Source organism: Trachemys scripta, chromosome 5 (assembly GCF_013100865.1).
Source record: "Trachemys scripta elegans isolate TJP31775 chromosome 5, CAS_Tse_1.0, whole genome shotgun sequence".
NCBI lineage: Eukaryota > Metazoa > Chordata > Testudines > Emydidae > Trachemys > Trachemys scripta.
The window spans coordinates 9,694,690-9,710,876 of NC_048302.1; the positions used below are offsets into that span (position 1 = coordinate 9,694,690).

At 45.6% G+C, this 16,187-nt stretch overlaps 2 protein-coding genes across 3 annotated transcripts in view; one reads left to right on the top strand and one right to left on the bottom strand.

Moving 5' to 3' along the window:
• Positions 1 to 7,425: 7,425 nt before the first annotated feature.
• Positions 7,426 to 14,775, bottom strand: THAP6 (THAP domain containing 6). The gene is made up of 5 exons (XM_034771992.1): positions 14,636 to 14,775; positions 13,999 to 14,124; positions 9,625 to 9,832; positions 8,791 to 8,916; positions 7,426 to 8,356 (listed from the first exon to the last, which is right to left on the bottom strand). Exons 2-5 carry the CDS (start codon positions 14,076 to 14,078, stop codon positions 8,102 to 8,104), a joined length of 669 nt encoding a protein of 222 aa, XP_034627883.1. The 5' UTR covers positions 14,079 to 14,124; positions 14,636 to 14,775; the 3' UTR covers positions 7,426 to 8,101.
• The window catches only part of RCHY1 (ring finger and CHY zinc finger domain containing 1), a 10,693-nt gene continuing 9,242 nt past the window's right edge, over positions 14,737 to 16,187 (top strand). Inside the window, exons 1-2 of one of the 2 annotated variants that reach the window (XM_034771989.1) lie at positions 14,737 to 14,888; positions 15,411 to 15,530. In XM_034771989.1, the coding sequence (XP_034627880.1) occupies positions 14,826 to 14,888; positions 15,411 to 15,530 (183 nt within the window). In that variant the 5' untranslated portion in view covers positions 14,737 to 14,825. Of the gene's footprint in view, positions 14,889 to 15,410; positions 15,531 to 16,187 lie in introns of those variants that run through there. The other variant, XM_034771990.1, reaches the window with a different exon arrangement.

The following is a 16,187-nucleotide window of genomic DNA, read 5'->3' on the forward strand; positions in this document are numbered from 1 at the left end:
TCCTAAACTACGGACAACATCACTAAAATATCAGAACCGTTTGAAGATAAATATTTGTGCATTGCCTGCATATTATCATCTGTGTACCTCACCCCTGTCAGCATCCTCCTGCAAATCCTGACCCTGCTCCTGAACCGGATTCAGTGTTGGGAAGGGCTAAGGGATTACTGTATATAAAATCCACTTCAGGGATTGTTACCATCCGAAATCAATTAAATCAAGAGATGTCTCTAGCATTTATATTGAGAATTTTTGAATGGTCTAGGATTCTGTAGCATTAGTGACTATCAATTGTTGAAATGGATCTGATAGCTGCTTAAAGAAACACCGTCAAGTTGAAATCTCGTCAATTAAAGGAAGTGCATTAAAACTGGTTTCTGGTGTTTCAACTCTACCAGTTGTTGTTTTAAAAACAGTCACATTTTCCTGTTTGTGGGTTGTGTGTATAGGTTATTTTTGTGGTGTTTTTTTTCCATATCTTCCCTCTTGCCAAAGAAAAGACTTACACAAACAGGGGGAACTGACTGACTTGGCAGAGCGAATGGTAACACTGATTATACACACAGTGCTATCAAATGCACAAAGGAAATAAACTGCAAAAAGGAAGAAATCGTGTTTGCTGACTTCTTTCAGTTATAACAACTTTTTTATAGGTTACTTTTCTAACTGGGCTACAGTGGGAACTGCTGGGGGCTTGGAACTCTTGAAAAGCCTGTTACTTGTTTAGGAGCCTAAGTAAGGAATTTGCCTAACTTCTTAAGCTGGTGTCTTTATAAAGTCTTCCCCATAGTCATGGATACAAACTATTAAGACAGAAGCACGGCTTTTTAATAGGTGTCTGTCTTTTTTTCCGGGGCGGGGCTTGTTTTTTTACTTTGCATTATGGCACAATTTCCTGCCATTCTTGGTTTGTTTGTTTTAAACTCTGAAGTCCTAGGTGCATTTTTGAAATAGCCTCTCAATGGAAAGGATGTGTGCAGGTTTCTGTCCAAAAGGAAAATGTATTTCCTATTTTGAGAAAAATAAAGATTGTTCTCGTCTATACAGATTATTATACCGTACTTGTCACCATAGTTCTGAGCACCTTCTGATCGTGCACTGAAGTATGTGACTTACATCTGTCATGTGTGGTTTGTTCTCTTTCAGCCTCTCCCCAGGTGGAGAATTGTGTGCACGGTGTACTGGTTCGTTTTGGAAGGGTGTTTTCCTTAGGTGCACACTTTTCTGTATTTGTGTCAGAGAGGGCAAGTCACAGCAGTGTGCCTTGTACTTGGAGCAGAAGGTAGTGAGGTTTGGGAAGGTCCCTTAGTTCCTGGGCGGAGTTTGTTCCTCCGTCTCAGACCAGCTTCTTCAGGCAAAACTCTGTCTCCTGTGCAAACAAGCTTTACTCTTATGGTAGAAAGTTCCGTTATGCCAAAGGAGCGGAGTTATCAGCCTCCCACAGCTTTAGGTGATCTTCCCATATCCTGGGCCTTGAAGATGGGGACTGAGACCTGGAACGTGATTGGATATTCTCTGGGAAGCCAGTGTAGGGCATGGAGGCCGAGTCTGAGGGGTTTGTGGTGGCCCGTGTTGCTGAGGAGATGCGCTGCAGCTTTCTGTACTAGTTGCAATTTCCTAAATGCTGAAGGCGTCATGCCCAGGTATATGGCACTGCTGTAGTCCAGATGGGAGGTGACAAAGGCGTGAATAACTGAAGCCCAGTCATCGTTCTCTGAGATGGGATGCCATCTCCTAGCCAATCGGAGGTGGTGGTAAGTGTTAATCACAGTTGCTGCTATATGAGAACTTTGCGTTAGCGAGAAATCCAGGACCCTCCGAAACTAGACTGCATTGACCAGTTGTGGGTGTGTGCCTTCAACCCAAGGAGACCGCACCACGGCTACAAACTCTTCAAAGTGCTTCCTTCTGCCCACCAGCATCACCTCCTTCTTGCCAGGATTCAGCTTCAACCAGCTGTCCTTCATCCGGGAGCTGATTGTCTCCAGGCACTGGGCCATCTTGGAGGTAGTGGGGGTGGTCAGATGTGGTGAAAGACAGGTAGAGCTTGTGCCAGTATTAGTGCTTTAAATGTAATATGTGTTCTCAACCCAGAGTGGATGAGGTTTATTCATATTTGGAGGATGGCATTTGGTCTTGGCACAACAGTACACAACTGAGACTAGCAGTTCTCTAGTGGGACGTGGATAACGTTTATGATAAAGGAAGCAGGCGTTATGATTGGCTTTGATCTACCATCGGGCTCTTCTAGCACCCAGCCCTGCCCAAGGACAGAGGGCTCTACATTAGCAGATTGGGGACTGCATTAGTAAATGTCCGAGGACACCCCCCTTCAGAGGTGGCAGCTCATTTTCCAGAGCGGTCCTAGAGATCGTTCTGTGGCTCATTTATCACTGGGAGTTGGTTTGGGCTATGATGCAGGTAATCATGGAACTGACACTTCTTGCATATTTGCTGCTGCTCTTACCAACAGCCCTGGGCCTTTTGATAGCTGCTCTTTGGTCCCAAAGCTCTTCAGGCAGACACACATGGTGTGGGTCCCAGTATACACTAAGTGCTACAATAAGAACATTGAGCCCTTTCTGTCTGTAGGTCTGAAAAAACTGTCCAAAGGTGGGTGTGTATTTGAGTAAACGACGTGCGAGGTGACACAGCCAGTTCAGTGGCTGAGCTGGGAATAGAACCCAGGTTCTCTGCTCCCATGCCCCAGTGGTCTGGGCTGCTGCCCTTACTGCTACATCACATATATCAGGTTGGTTTGTCTTTTACATTTTGCTTTTGTTCATTCTTCCTGTACCTGAGAATGAGATCTCTGATCCAAGAACCTGCAAGTGAAGCGATGGAAAGTAACTCCCCCAGTGTATATAAAAATGTGCTGTGTGTTTCGTTATCAATACTTTAAAGCAAATATTTATCAGTATGTTTTAGGGATATTCTGTTGGTTTAATGCAATGTTACCAGTTTTGTATTGTGCACCTTATAGTTCACTTCCTTGTTTTTTGTCATAATTCTTGGACTCTGATATCACTTTCCCTTTTTGAGGCGGTGGAACAGTCACTGTCTTTATGGTGTGCTCTTAGCCTTGTGCTGTAGTGCTGAAAACCCTGGACTGTGAGCCTCAGTGCTGACTTGGACAACTCCTTGCTGAAAAACGTTTCTTGATCTTAAAATCAAAGGTGGTTTGTTTTTACTCTGCTCCCAAAGTATGTCTAATGCGAATGTGCTTGTAGATACCTTCATATGATCACCCGCAACTTATGATTCGATGGAAAAGAGAATAATAAAATGATAGGGTTTGAATGGTATAAAGAACAAAAATAAGAGTGTTCCCCTATGTGTTCGCTTTTCTATGGAGTGGTTAGTTTCCTGTGCATAGTTTGGTATTGGTAAGTGTGTGTGATAAGTAAAAACAAGAGAGCATATTCCTACGGCAAGGCCATTGCATTGACTTATTTTGTCTATCCATAATGGAGTCCTCTCTTCTATTCCTCCACAGGGAGGGAATTTACATATGTGAGCAAATTGGGGGGGAATTCTCAGGGTACTTGTGATGTGCAGAGCCTTTGCAGAAGTGAGGTAGATTCCCCTCCTGCTCGCTCTGTGGCTAATGCAGCAGGCTGCAAGTCTCTGGGTATCCAGTCAGGATCCAGTTCTGTAGCCATCCTACATACAGAGCTACTGCTGCAGTCAGTCAGTGGGATTATTGCATCAAACGCAGCCATAAACTAGCGCCTTCCTGCCCCAGGGCCAAATCCTGACTGGTTGCTCAGAAGGCAGCGGTAGCTGTTTGTGTGCAGCAGGGGCAGAGTGTGGATTTCAGTTCTGAAGAAAAGGGGCTAGTCTGTCTGATTGTGGCAGGGCAGGATCTCACTCCTGTCTCTTTCCCGGTTACAAACAGCTTGGAGATCTCCTTCTGCTAAGCACCTCGTGTGGTTTTTTTTCACAGTGTCCTCCCCACACCCTTTACAGGCTTGTGCAGGCCCGTATTTACAGTAAGCCACAATCCTCCGCTAGCTTGGCCAAGGAGGAGGGAAGATGGAAGGGATCTTCCGCTGGCAGATTCCTCTAGGCTCGGACTCTGAAAGTCTCATTCTGTCTCCGGCTCTTCCTTCCTGTACCTATTCTACCTTCTGCCTAATGAGTCTCTTAGCTCTCCTCAGCCCATCCCAAGCCATCGATTAGCCACAGCTCTTCTTAATTGGGTCTCCTCTAGTGAAGCTAATTGGAGCTGCAGTGACCAGAGTGCTAGATCAGCTGTTGTTGCTCAGTGGGAGGTAGGTGCTTAAATATTTTCAGTATCTGGGCCTCAGATACTATGGTGATAGGGCATATCTAAGTAGCCAGGGAGACATGTTTGAAATTGGCACAGCCTGGGAGAGCGTTGCTAAGATCTTGCGATCTCAGGCCTTTAACAGCCGCTCTGATTAGTGTCAATGTGGAGAGGCGCTGAAAGCCGCCCTTTAGCATTGCTAGGGGCTGGAGTCGTGCTGCTCACCCCGGCTTGTGCCTTGGCAGTGCTCAGGAGTGCCGGTAGTGCCAGTGTGTGGGAGCAAACTGAGCTGGCGGTGTAGGGAAACGCGGCTTCGCATGGAGCTGGGGGGAGCAGATTGAGCACAGGCTGATAGAAAGCTTCCCGAGACTGCCAGTCCCCACTGTGTTAGTGTCACCTCTTCCAGGCGCAATGCAGCCATGGGTCAGTTGCAATACTCCAGCTGTATTTTAACTCCCCTCATCCCTGTCCCTTCAGCTTAGGTTAATAACCCTCTGAACTCATCCGTGCTGACAAGCATCCCTGACCTGCCCAGACGGCACAGCCTCCCACGTCAAGGCATTCTGGGGGAGGGATATCTGCCTGATGCCCTGAATGTTCTACCCGGCGTGGGTGGTCTCCCAGCCATACCTGGGGTGGAAACTTAGACTAATGCAGCTTTTTAGTTGTGTGAGGGAGCCAGGTCCAGCTGTCTGCTCCTGGGGGATAGTTATAATACTCTAGGGCATGTTATGGAGGCAATAAGAAAAAAGTCCAAATAACCCCATGTAATGTCTTTCCATTTTTTACTGTCCCTGATCATCATAAATAGATCATTGTATTAAAAACATAGAAAGTATCTTCTGGATGGAATAAAACACCTGTTTGAAAATATTTGGGGAAAGCCACAATGCATCTTTGCCCCCCTTCCTGCTATCCGCATAAGGGCGTTTTTTGTGTCTCTTCCCCTAAGAGTAAAGGATTCTTAGCCTAGATCCTGAACCTAGAAGCCATCAAGCAAATGTGGACGCTGTGTGTGTGAATTATCAATGCTACTGCATAGTTCAGAAACTATATACAGCAATAAAAGCTGCCTTAGGTGCATTCTTACTCCGCAGAACACTGTGGGCTCCTGTAAATAAATTTACACTGGTTTTATAAGAACTATGGATGCTGAACTGAAAGTGGTGTTAGCAGCTTCCCCGTTGAGCACACTACACCCAGCCCTTGAGCACTGAGTTCATACATTGTTGTTTAGCAAATGCTGTACTTCAGTCTCCCACTCTAAGAAAACAATGCCCAGAAGAGCTACCTCTTTCCCACCAACACTCTTTGCAAAGGGCTTACGTTTCCTATTTATAACGCACCTGAACTCATTCCAAATTGATGCAAATCTTAGACCAGGAAAATGCCACGTGCTGACTGCAGAATTAGTGACTGATGCCTTACATCTAATACACTCACGATACAGAGAAGAACAAATGATCAATCCATGATCTTAAAACATCCTGGGGCAAACTTCACCTGGACCTTTGAGAGAACAGCTGAGTGTGAAATCATAGGAACATAGGAGTGGGATGGACATCATAGAGTTCAGTGCCTGCTATTGCAGGCAACCACCTCGTATAATCCCATTCATAAATTTATCAAGCTCCATTTTGGGACCTCTGCACATGCACTCTAGGGTAGTAAAGATCCAGATGAGGGCTGTCGATTAATCGCAATTAACTCACACGATTAACTCAAAAAAAAAAAAAAGTGATTTAAAAAAAAATCATTAATTGCGATTAGTCGCCGTTTTAATCACATTGTTAAACAATAGAATACCAATTGAAATGTATTAAATATTTTTGGATGTTCTACATTTTCAAATATATTAATTTCAGTTACAACACAGAATACAAAGTGTACAGTGCTCACTTTATATATTCCGATTACAAATATTTGCACTGCACAAATGATAAAAGAAATAGTATATTTCAGTTCACCTCATACAAGTACCGTAGTGCAATCTCTTTAATCGTGAAAGTGCAACTTACAAATGTAGATTTTCTTTGGTACATAACTACACTCAAAAACAAAACAATGCAAAACTTTAGCGCCTACAAGTCCACTCAATCCTACTTCTTGTTCAGCCAATCGCTAAGACAAACATGTTTGTTTACATTTATAGGAGATAATGCTGCCCTTTTCTTATTTACAGTGTCACCAGAAAGTGAGAACAGGGGTTCTCATGGGACTTTTGTAGTCAGCATTGCAAGGTATTTACATGCCAGATATGCTAAACATTCATATGCCCCTTCATGCTTCGGCCACCATTCTAGAGGACATGCTTCCATGCTAATGATGCTCGTTAAAATAATATGGTTAATTAGATTTGCGACTGAACTCCTTGGGGGAGAATTGTATGCCTCTGGCTTTATTTTACCCGAATTCTGCCATGTTATAGCAGTCTCGGATGATGACTCAACACATGTTCATTTTAAGAACACTTTCACTCCACATTTGACAAAATGAAGAGACGTGAGATGTCTAAATATAGTTACAGCACTCGACCTAAGGTTTAAGAATCTGAAGTACCTTCCAAAATCTGGTGTGGGATGAGGTGTGGCACTTGCTTTCAGAAGTCCTAAAAGAGCAATGCTCCAGTGCAGAAACTACAGAGCCCAAACCAGCAAAAAAGAAAATCAACCTTCTGCTGGTGGCATCTGACTCGGATGATGAAAAGAACATGCGTCGGTCCACTCTGCTTTAGATCGTTATCGAGCAGAACCCGTCATCAACATGGATGCATGTCCCCTGGAATGGTGGTTGAAGCATGAAGGGACATAGGAATCTTTAGTGCATGAAGCGGGCAGCATTATCTCCTGCAAATGTAAACAAGCTTGTTTGTCTGAGCGATTGGCTAAACAAGTGGTAGGACTGAGTGGACTTGTAGGCTCTAAAATTTTACATTCTTATTTTTGAATGCAGGGTTTGGGTTTGTTTTTTTTTCATAATTCTACATTTATCAGTTCAACTTTCATGATAAAGAGATTGCACTACAGTACGTGTATTGGATGAAGTGAAAAATACTATTTCTTTTGTTTTTTTACAGGGCAAATATTTGTAATCCCAAATACATATAAAGTAAGCACTGTGCACTTTGTATTCGGTGTTGTAATTAAAATCAGTAATTTTGAAAATGTAGAAAACATCCAAAATATTTAAATAAATGGTACTCTATTATTAACAACGCTATTAATCGTGCGACTAATTTTTGTAACTGCTTGACTGCCCTAGTCCAGATATTAGAAAACTTCATTTAAATCCAGTCCACGATGGGTCATTATTCCGGAGAAGCTCTTTGCCTTCTCCCAGTGAACAGCTCAACTCATAGCTACTGCCACGATCACTTGTCATCTTCCAGCACTTTCTCCTATCTCTACAAATAGGGGATGTTGAACTTATCTCCAGAGCCTGCTCATGAGACTCCCCCACCCTCTCCAAGTCTCCTGTGCACTGCTTTAGTCCTGATTTGTACTCTTAGGGCCTCATTAAGGTTCTGCATTATGAAATCTAAGATAGAGGTGCCTCACCCTGCTAATCTGACGATTGTTTACATTTTATATTTTGTCTTTTGTAGCTCACACTCCTGACTACTACCACAGCCCTCAGAGACCAAGACACCCTGTTACATGAGGGAGTTGTGTCCCAGGAGCAAGGATCTTGCCCAGATGGTATCTTTAGAGAAACAGCTTCTCCAAAGATCTGGTTGGTCCTGTTCACTGAGTGCTGATGACCAGCTCAAAACATCCCACTTCTGAATGTTGAGTTTAGGGAGACTTTGCAGCTATTCCTGCTGCAGTTACTTCAGTTGATAGTCTTCTCCTGTGTGCCCGCCTCACACCACTCCCAGCAATAAACATCCAGTTTACAAGCTGTTTCAGGGCTGATTAGACATTTGTTCTCCAGCTCCTGGATCACCGTCCTCAGTGATTCTCTGCGTTGTCGTTCTCTGTCTAAAGTGTCCCTCAGCTGTTCCTTGGCCTCTTCGAGCTCACTGATTACCTGATCTAATTTACACTTCAGTTTCTTTGGACTGTCCATTATGCTGTAACTGTGCTCCTGGAAACAAAATTCAATACATTAGACATTCTCAACTTTCCCAAAGATCTCAGACTTCCACGTGTTCTCCCCATTCACCAAGAAGGGGTTAAGAGACTGTTTAAAAAGCCAATCCCAACTCCCATTAGCAATCACTTTTTGCAAAACCATGGGGAGTGTGCAAAACCAATCCTCCTAGCTAGTTAATCCACTATGGCTTAATGGTGGAACAATGTATAAGAAATGGAGCTGCCCCTACTGCTCTCTGGTGAACAATAAATTTGAGGGAGATGCTTGAACTGATGCTTAATACAAATGAAAACAGAAACACTGAGCCAAATGCACTGGTGACCTAAGAGGATGCCGTTCCCTGCGGTTACACTGGCAGTGAGTATGCCCCACTGTGTTGAAAGTCTGCTTTATTTAGGTGGGTTCAAACAAGTCACTTTACTTACCAAGATGAATTGGGAATGAAATTCTCCTGTACTGGAAGGTGAATCCACAAGCTGGTGGTTATGAACTGTTACTGGCAGTGTTTTCAGCGGGGTGTTTCGTCTGCCATGAACTTTTCCTCGTCTCTGCTGTTATAAATACATATTTCACACTTCAGTTATTGAGTTAGAGATAGCAGAAAGAGATGGGATTGTGCAGGCTAATGTGTGGCTGCAGTGTGCTGGAAGCAGGGGGAAAGGTGAAGTGAGGAATGAGTCCCACGCTGAATTGGGATGCTAAAAGCTATTCATTAAATAGTTCTTGCAATGACAGATCTCTAAGGTGAGGAGCTCTCCTGGGTCCCATCTAATAGGCGCTTTCCAGCCCAGTCTTTTTGGTATGTTGGGAATTTATTTAATGATATTATTGATTTGTATTAGGAAGCCCAGTAAAGGATCAGGACCTTATTATGCCAGGTCTAAAGCAAATCCCTGCCCTGAAGAGCTCACAGAATAAGCATTTGGCTAGACTTGAGGTAATCAGTTTCACTTCTCATTTTATGTACTTGACCATTTCTTGTTCGGACTCACAATAGTTATTTAAAAAAAAGCCTTCAAGGGCCTGATCCTCCACTCTTTACTCAGGCAGAACTGCCTGAGTACTGAGATACCGAACAGGCCCAGAAAAATGTTAATCTTTGGGCACAATATTTTTCCACCTCTCCTCCTGTTACCTGGTGATAATCCAAAAGAAGAAAACATCTTCTGCGTTCTATGTAAAGTGCAGAGAAAAGCCTGCCCGTGTTTGCCAATACAGTTAGATATAGGAACAATCACCTGCAGATTATAAAGACCAACCTGGAAGTGAGAAGGAAATTCAAAAATGGACGGGATGACTCCAGGTTTGAGCCTGATGTTGGGACCTCTTGTGTCGAAGTCTGACTTCTTAAAGTGGCGCGAACATAACACATCTGCTTTCTTAGGCTCCCACATACCTGCAGAGTTCACATCGAGCCTTTTCGTGGCCAACACCCACCTTCTTTTGGCCTCCTCATCGGTGGGGAATCTAGGACAAGTGTGCAGACAGGAAAGCAAGTTGAATAGATATCTGTAGAGTCTCTAGCTTTACATAAGTATCTGTAATTCGTGATTGTAAAAGAGCAAACTTACAGGTAGCTTTGTGATCACTCCTTCAGGCAATGTATAGCCTGTGTGTGATTGTATGCACGTTGACACCCACACCCTACTCTACCCAGCCATGCCCCGCTGAGGTATAGAGCACTCCCAGCACCGCCTAGCAGACCCCTCCTTGTGCTCTGGTTACACAGCCAACCATGTTATGACCTTCTGTGCAGGAAGAAAGGGGCTGTGTCCTCCCCCACAAGCCTTTGAGTCAAATTAATTCACTTGAAGCCTGTTTACAGTAATAATTCATAAATCCTCAAGGAACTGACCTGGTAAATACAAACTGACAGAGGTGGGTTCAGTTCTGCAGCCAACGTCGTGACTGTTTCCACTAACTATTTCTATATGGCCTTTCATTTCAGAGATTCCAGACACTTCACATTTCATAAGACTATGAAGTGATTTCCCCAACATCAATTTTGAGTAGGGTAGAAGTGATTAGTTTAGACATAAATATTCCTCACTCAGATGATATGAAAATGACTGCTCTATTTTAAAGGATGACACATACGTAGTGAATCTTTTGAGGTATCTAGTTCTGTGAGTGGAAAAAAAACACAAAGGACGTTTTTAAAATTTCCACAGCCACAGACCCACACCTGAGTCTGGATTATTTTGACTCTTATAACCAGCATTCCGAGAATCCTGTTACTTTGTGGCTACAATGTTTAGAAGATGATTTCTTTTGGTTGAGTCTGGGATGAGACAGAGGAAAGCCTTAAAATGTTTCTTTGGATAATCATGGGATACACATCCTGTGATATGACTAAGTTTTCTGCACCCTTTCATTGTGCTAATCTTTATTTCTAAGATGATATTATTACTCAATGGGACAGGCATTTGAGTTCATGTGTATTTTGGAAAGAAAAATACAAAATACTATTTTGATGGCAAGAAGCAGCCACTCTAAATGACTGGGTTTACAAACAAGGCAGCATGTACGAGTAAGGAGAAGAAATGCCAAGTGAATGAGTTACATAAGAACAGCCATACTGGGTCAGACCAAAGGTCCATCTAGCTCCGTATCCTGTCTTCTGACAGTGGCCAATGCCAGACGCTTCAGAGGGAATGAACAGAACAGGTAATCATCAAGTGATCCATCCCCTGTCGCCCATTCCCAGCTTCTGGCAAACAGAGGCTAGGGACACCATCCCGGCCCATCATGGCTAATAGCCATCGATGAACCTATCCTCCATGAATTTACCTACCGTATATACTCATTCATTAGCCCATTCGTTAATAAGTCGACCTCCCAAAATGGATAGGTAAAAATAGCAAAAACTGTATGACCCTTTCATAAGCCGACCCTATATTTCAGGGGTTGGAAAACTTTGGCTCCCGGCCGTCAGGGTAAGCTGCTGGCGGGTTGGGACGTTTTGTTTACTTGGGAGCATCTGCAGGCATGGAGCCCCTCAGCTCCCATTGGCTGGGAATGGTGAACTGCGACCACAGGGAGCTGACAGGCTCCATGCCTGCAGACACTCCAGGTAAACAAAACGACAATGTATTAGATATTCAATGATTCAATAGAGTTTAAAATCATCAAATTTTGGTGTAGACCTGTTTATTAGCCGACCCTCGCTCTTTGATGAGTCACTTTTTTACCAAAAATATTTGGCTTATGAATGAGTATATACTTTTTTGAACGCTGTTATGGTATTGGCCTTCACAACACCCTCTGGCAAAGAATTCCACAAGTTGACTGTGCATTGTGTGAAGAAATACTTCCTTTTGTTTTAAACCTGCTGCCTATTAATTTTATTTGGTGACCTCTAGTTCTTGTGTTAGGAGAACTAAATACACTTCCTTATTCACTTTCTCCACACCAGTCATGATTTCATAGACCTCTATCATATCCCCCCTTAGTCGTTTCTTTTCCAATCTGAACAGTCCCACTCTTATTAATCTTTCCTCATATAGAAGCTGTTCCATACCACATATCATTTCTGTTGCCCTTTTCTGAACCTTTTCCAATTCCAATATATCTTTTTTGAGATGGGGTGGCCACATCTGCACGCAGCATTCAAGATATGGGTGTACCAAAGATTTATATAGAGGCAATATGATATTTTCTGTCTGATTATCTATCCCTTTCCTAATGATTCCCAACATTCTGTTCACTTTTCTTTTTTTGGCTAAGAGATTATCTTTAATGGAACAAATATAGACTACTGTGGCTATTGGCAGAGACGGCTAATAGCACGGGCAGAAATAGACCCCACATGCAGCTCTTGTATAGACACCGACTCCGGGGCTGGAGCTACAGGCGCCGTCTTACCACTGTGCTGGGGGTGCTCAACCACAGGCCCTGCCCCCTCTCCACCCCTTCCTGCCCCCCCCCGCCTGCTGTGCCCTCGCTCCCCCCCTCTCTCCCCCAGAGCCTGCACGCTATCAAGCAGCTGATTGGAAGGGAGGGGGAGGCACTGATTGGCTGGGCTGCTGGTGGGTGGGAGATGCTGGGTGTGGGTGGTGGGAGGGGGAGGCACTGATTGGCTGGGCTGCTGGTGGGTGGGAGACGCTGGGTGTGGGTGGTGGGAGCTGCTGACGTATTACTGTGGTTCTTTGGCAGTGTATATTGGTAAATTCTGGCTCCTTCTCAGGCTCAGGTTGGCCACCCCTGCTCTAGGGTCTATTTTAATCCACATTTGGACAAAATTTAAGATAATTGTATTCTGGTTGTTGTGTTAAGGTTGGCAGAAGGTAATGCAATAACTAGAGATTCTTTGGCTGATTCTTCTTTCAGGTTCCCCAAGTGTAGGGCAGGAATTAGTTAGACGCTTTAATATCAGAGGATTTCTCCAGCCTGCTCACCTCACTTTGTCTGAGACCATCACTGGTGGAATAGCAGACCAGAGAGAGATCATTCCCCATACGCTCCACTAGCAAATGGAGACAACCCTATCAGGTGTTGTGCAATCTCTGACTACTGTCCAGAATGGAGGGGAGTTATTCACACTGCCCACTCTGAACAGAAGGTACTTTCTATAAGTTCCTTAATAAAAGAGCTCAGATGGGGTAAAGGGCCATGTTTAGTGATGAAGCCAGTTTATATAGTTTTTTGGATCCCATGGAACTATCCTTTGTTATTAACACTTTCTCTGTCTTTGGATTTCCACCTAGGGTGACCAGATGTCCCGAATTTATAGGGACAGTCCTGATTTTTGGGTCTCTTTCTTAGATAGGGTCCTATTACCCCCCACCCCTGTCCCGATTTTTCACACTTGCTTTCTGGTCACCCTATTTCCACCTAAATGCCCAGTTTATCCATGCCCACCTTAACCCCACTCTTCTATGTTAGATAACCAGGAGAGAGAAAATAACCTTCTTTGTTCACTTTTAATCAATTTGATTATAAATATCTTGACTTTATACCTGACTCCATAAACAAGACATGGTGAAAGTCGAAGTATCAGAGGTCTGGGCATAATCTATTTTAATGGCTCATAAAGTATCTGTTGCTGAATTGTACCAAGTTCTCTCTTTCTGGAGTGTGCTCTGTAGCTTCCCCCTTATGAAGGTTGTGTTACGTTAACACTCTAGAAGCCAAATATTTTCAAATGACTTTACTATGAAATGTAAACATTTCACCCTCTTTGAACCACAGGTGAAGGCAAGCAGCTTGCGCACAGAAAAATCTTGAAATGTACAAGATTAAAATAGGGCAAGGAACAAAACCGGTGGAATGATGATACTTTGTGTGCTAATTACTTCATTTCTATCTTCAAAGCTATTTACAAAGTTTTATTATTTTCCAGATGAGGTAATGAATGGGCAGAGAGGCGGTAAGAGACCAAAGATACAAAGCAAGGTCCTGCTCCTGCAAGCATCTCCCTGCAATGGGAGGTCCTACCCCCCACAGACCAGTTCCAATCAGCCGAGTCCAACTCCGTAGCTGCACTGGGATTAGAACCTGGATTTTGTAACTAGCTCTGGGCGCATGGAACTGGCTCACATCTGCCCCTAGGTTCAAATGTAGACAGGAATCCTACTTAAAAAACTATGCCGAGAAGGTGTAAAGCCCCGTAGTTACACAAGTCTGACCCTTACACGTGAAACGTTAGTCCTCGTAACTTGGAATTGGGCAAACATCTCGATGCACATCCAACAGCCGAGCAGCTCTTCACCATGGCCCTGGTGGCTCATCACAGACCTGGGGGGGAAACTGAGGCTGGGCTGGGAAGGAAATGGGGTAAGTAAGTGACGGCACCATTTAGCCCGGCGCATTGACTGCAGCGCATGCATGAGGGCACGTAGGGTGACCAGAGCGCAAGTGGGGGGCCCTGGGGGGCAATAGGAGCCTCTATAAGAAAAGCCCCAAACTCGGGCCATCTGGTCACCCTGGGGGCACGACAGCCGCACGGCCCCGCCCAGCCCCGGGACACTGGACGGACCGGTCCGGGACAAACTAACGCAGCCCAACGGGTTCGGCTTTCAGGTGCTTTTAATACCGGGTGGGGGGGAAGCGGCGTTAGTCCCGCGCTAATTAACAGGAGGCAAATCAGCGGGGCGCCACCTCGGTGACTGTAAGGACGTAACCCCCGCGCTGCTGGAGCCTTTCCCCGGGGGGGGGCACTGAGCTCCCCAGAGCTGCCCCGCGCCGGGCTTCGAACCGCCGCCAGCCCAGCGTGTCCCCGGGGGCCGGGCCGGGCCGGGCCGGGCCGCCCGGGCGGGGGGTTCCGGGTACCTGGGGGCAGCGGCGCTTCCTCCTCCGGGCTCGGCGCTTCCGCCCCGCTCCCCCCGCCGGAAGTGCCGCTCACGACGGAGGCCGGAAGTCAGGGGCGGAAGTAGTTCGAGTCCTGGTCGGCGCTTCCCCATAGCGAAGGGGGCGGGCGCACAGAGCGGTTCCGGTGGCGGGCCGGGGGCTGGCCGCGGCGATGGCGGCGGCGGAGGCCGGCGGGGCGGGCTGTGAGCACTATCGCCGCAGCTGCCTGCTCCAGGTGGGGCCCGGCCCGGCCCGGCCCGGCCCGGGCAGCTCGCGTAGCTCCTCCCCCGGGCTGCGAGCGGGCCCCCTCCCCCCCAGCTTCCCCCGGGCGTGTCCGAGACCCCCGAGCAGAACCGCCCCCCGGGTGTTGTGGGGCCCCCCTGCTGTCGGGGCGCCGGGCAGTTCCGCCCGCACTGGGAGCTGTACCTTTAGGGCAGGAGGCAGTCGTTGGGGGGGAGCTAACCTAGCTTCAAGCATGCTCCATGGACGCTTTCATTGTCAGTCACCAGCCCTTTTCCTTCCTCTCTGTTCCCTATCCTATCCGGACATTGCTCTTGGGAGCCCAAATCAGGCCATTCCCTCCCTCTGATACCTTATAAAGAAGATAACCTTAGTTATCCTTATAACTAGCTCCACCCAGCTGACCTAGTCTAGGGCTTTGAAACACTAAAAGGGTAAATGAAATCTAGGCGCCCCCGTGAGCTGTAACTTACTTGTGGTTCCTTCATAGTTTCTCTCGTCTATATTTTTTTTTCAGGCTCCTTGCTGCGGTAAGTTTTATGTTTGCCGGCTGTGTCATGACAGCAAGGAAGATCATCAGATGGATCGTTTTAAAGTAAAACAAGTGCAGTGTGCAAAGTGCAGAAGGATCCAGCAGGTGATGGTGTCTACTTGAATTTTTTCAATATGCTGTGACTGTAATTCTTATCATCTGAATGGGATTATAAAACACAGATGCTTAATAGAGGGTCTTAATTTTACTCTGTGTGCGTGGGGGTAGATTTCACCATTCCTTCAAATGGTAAGATAAGACTAAAGGGAATTTCTACATTTTAGGGGGAAGTTGCGTTTATTCTCTTTCCATACTTAGCCAGTTAACATTAAAGGAGGAGAAAGGCAGTTTCAGTTCCTAGCAAAACTAATATAAATACTCTAGTCCAGCTACAGAATATAAATAAATTAATGGAGATATCCCATCTCCTAGAACTGGAAGAGACCTTGAAAGGTCATCGAGTCCAGCCCCCTGCCTTCACTAGCAGGACCAAGTGCAGATTTTGCCCCAGATCCCTAAATGGCCCCCTCAAGGATTGAATTCACAACCCTGGGTTTAGCAGGCCAATGCTCAAACCACTGAGCTATCCCTCCCCCCTTAACATGGTTAAGGTTCTAGACTAGGGCTGGGTCTACGCTACCTGCCTGAATCGACAGGTAGAAATTGACCTCTCAGGGATTGATTTATCGCGTCCCATCGGGACGCGACAATCGATCCCCGAATCGATGCTCTTACTCCACTAGCGGAGGTGGGAGTAAGCGC

What these genes read in the sequence shown, in the direction of transcription:
- THAP6 (XM_034771992.1), bottom strand. Translation starts at nt 14,078, where the DNA reads ATGGTGAAGAGCTGCTCGGCTGTTGGATGTGCATCGAGATGTTTGCCC. An exon ending in CGAGGACTAACGTTTCACGT is followed by an intron (nt 9,833 to 13,998) that starts GTAAGGGTCAGA and finishes CACTTGTCCTAG; the next exon opens with ATTCCCCACCGATGAGGAGG. An exon ending in TTCATTCCCAATTCATCTTG is followed by an intron (nt 8,357 to 8,790) that starts GTAAGTAAAGTG and finishes TTTTGTTTCCAG; the next exon opens with GAGCACAGTTACAGCATAAT.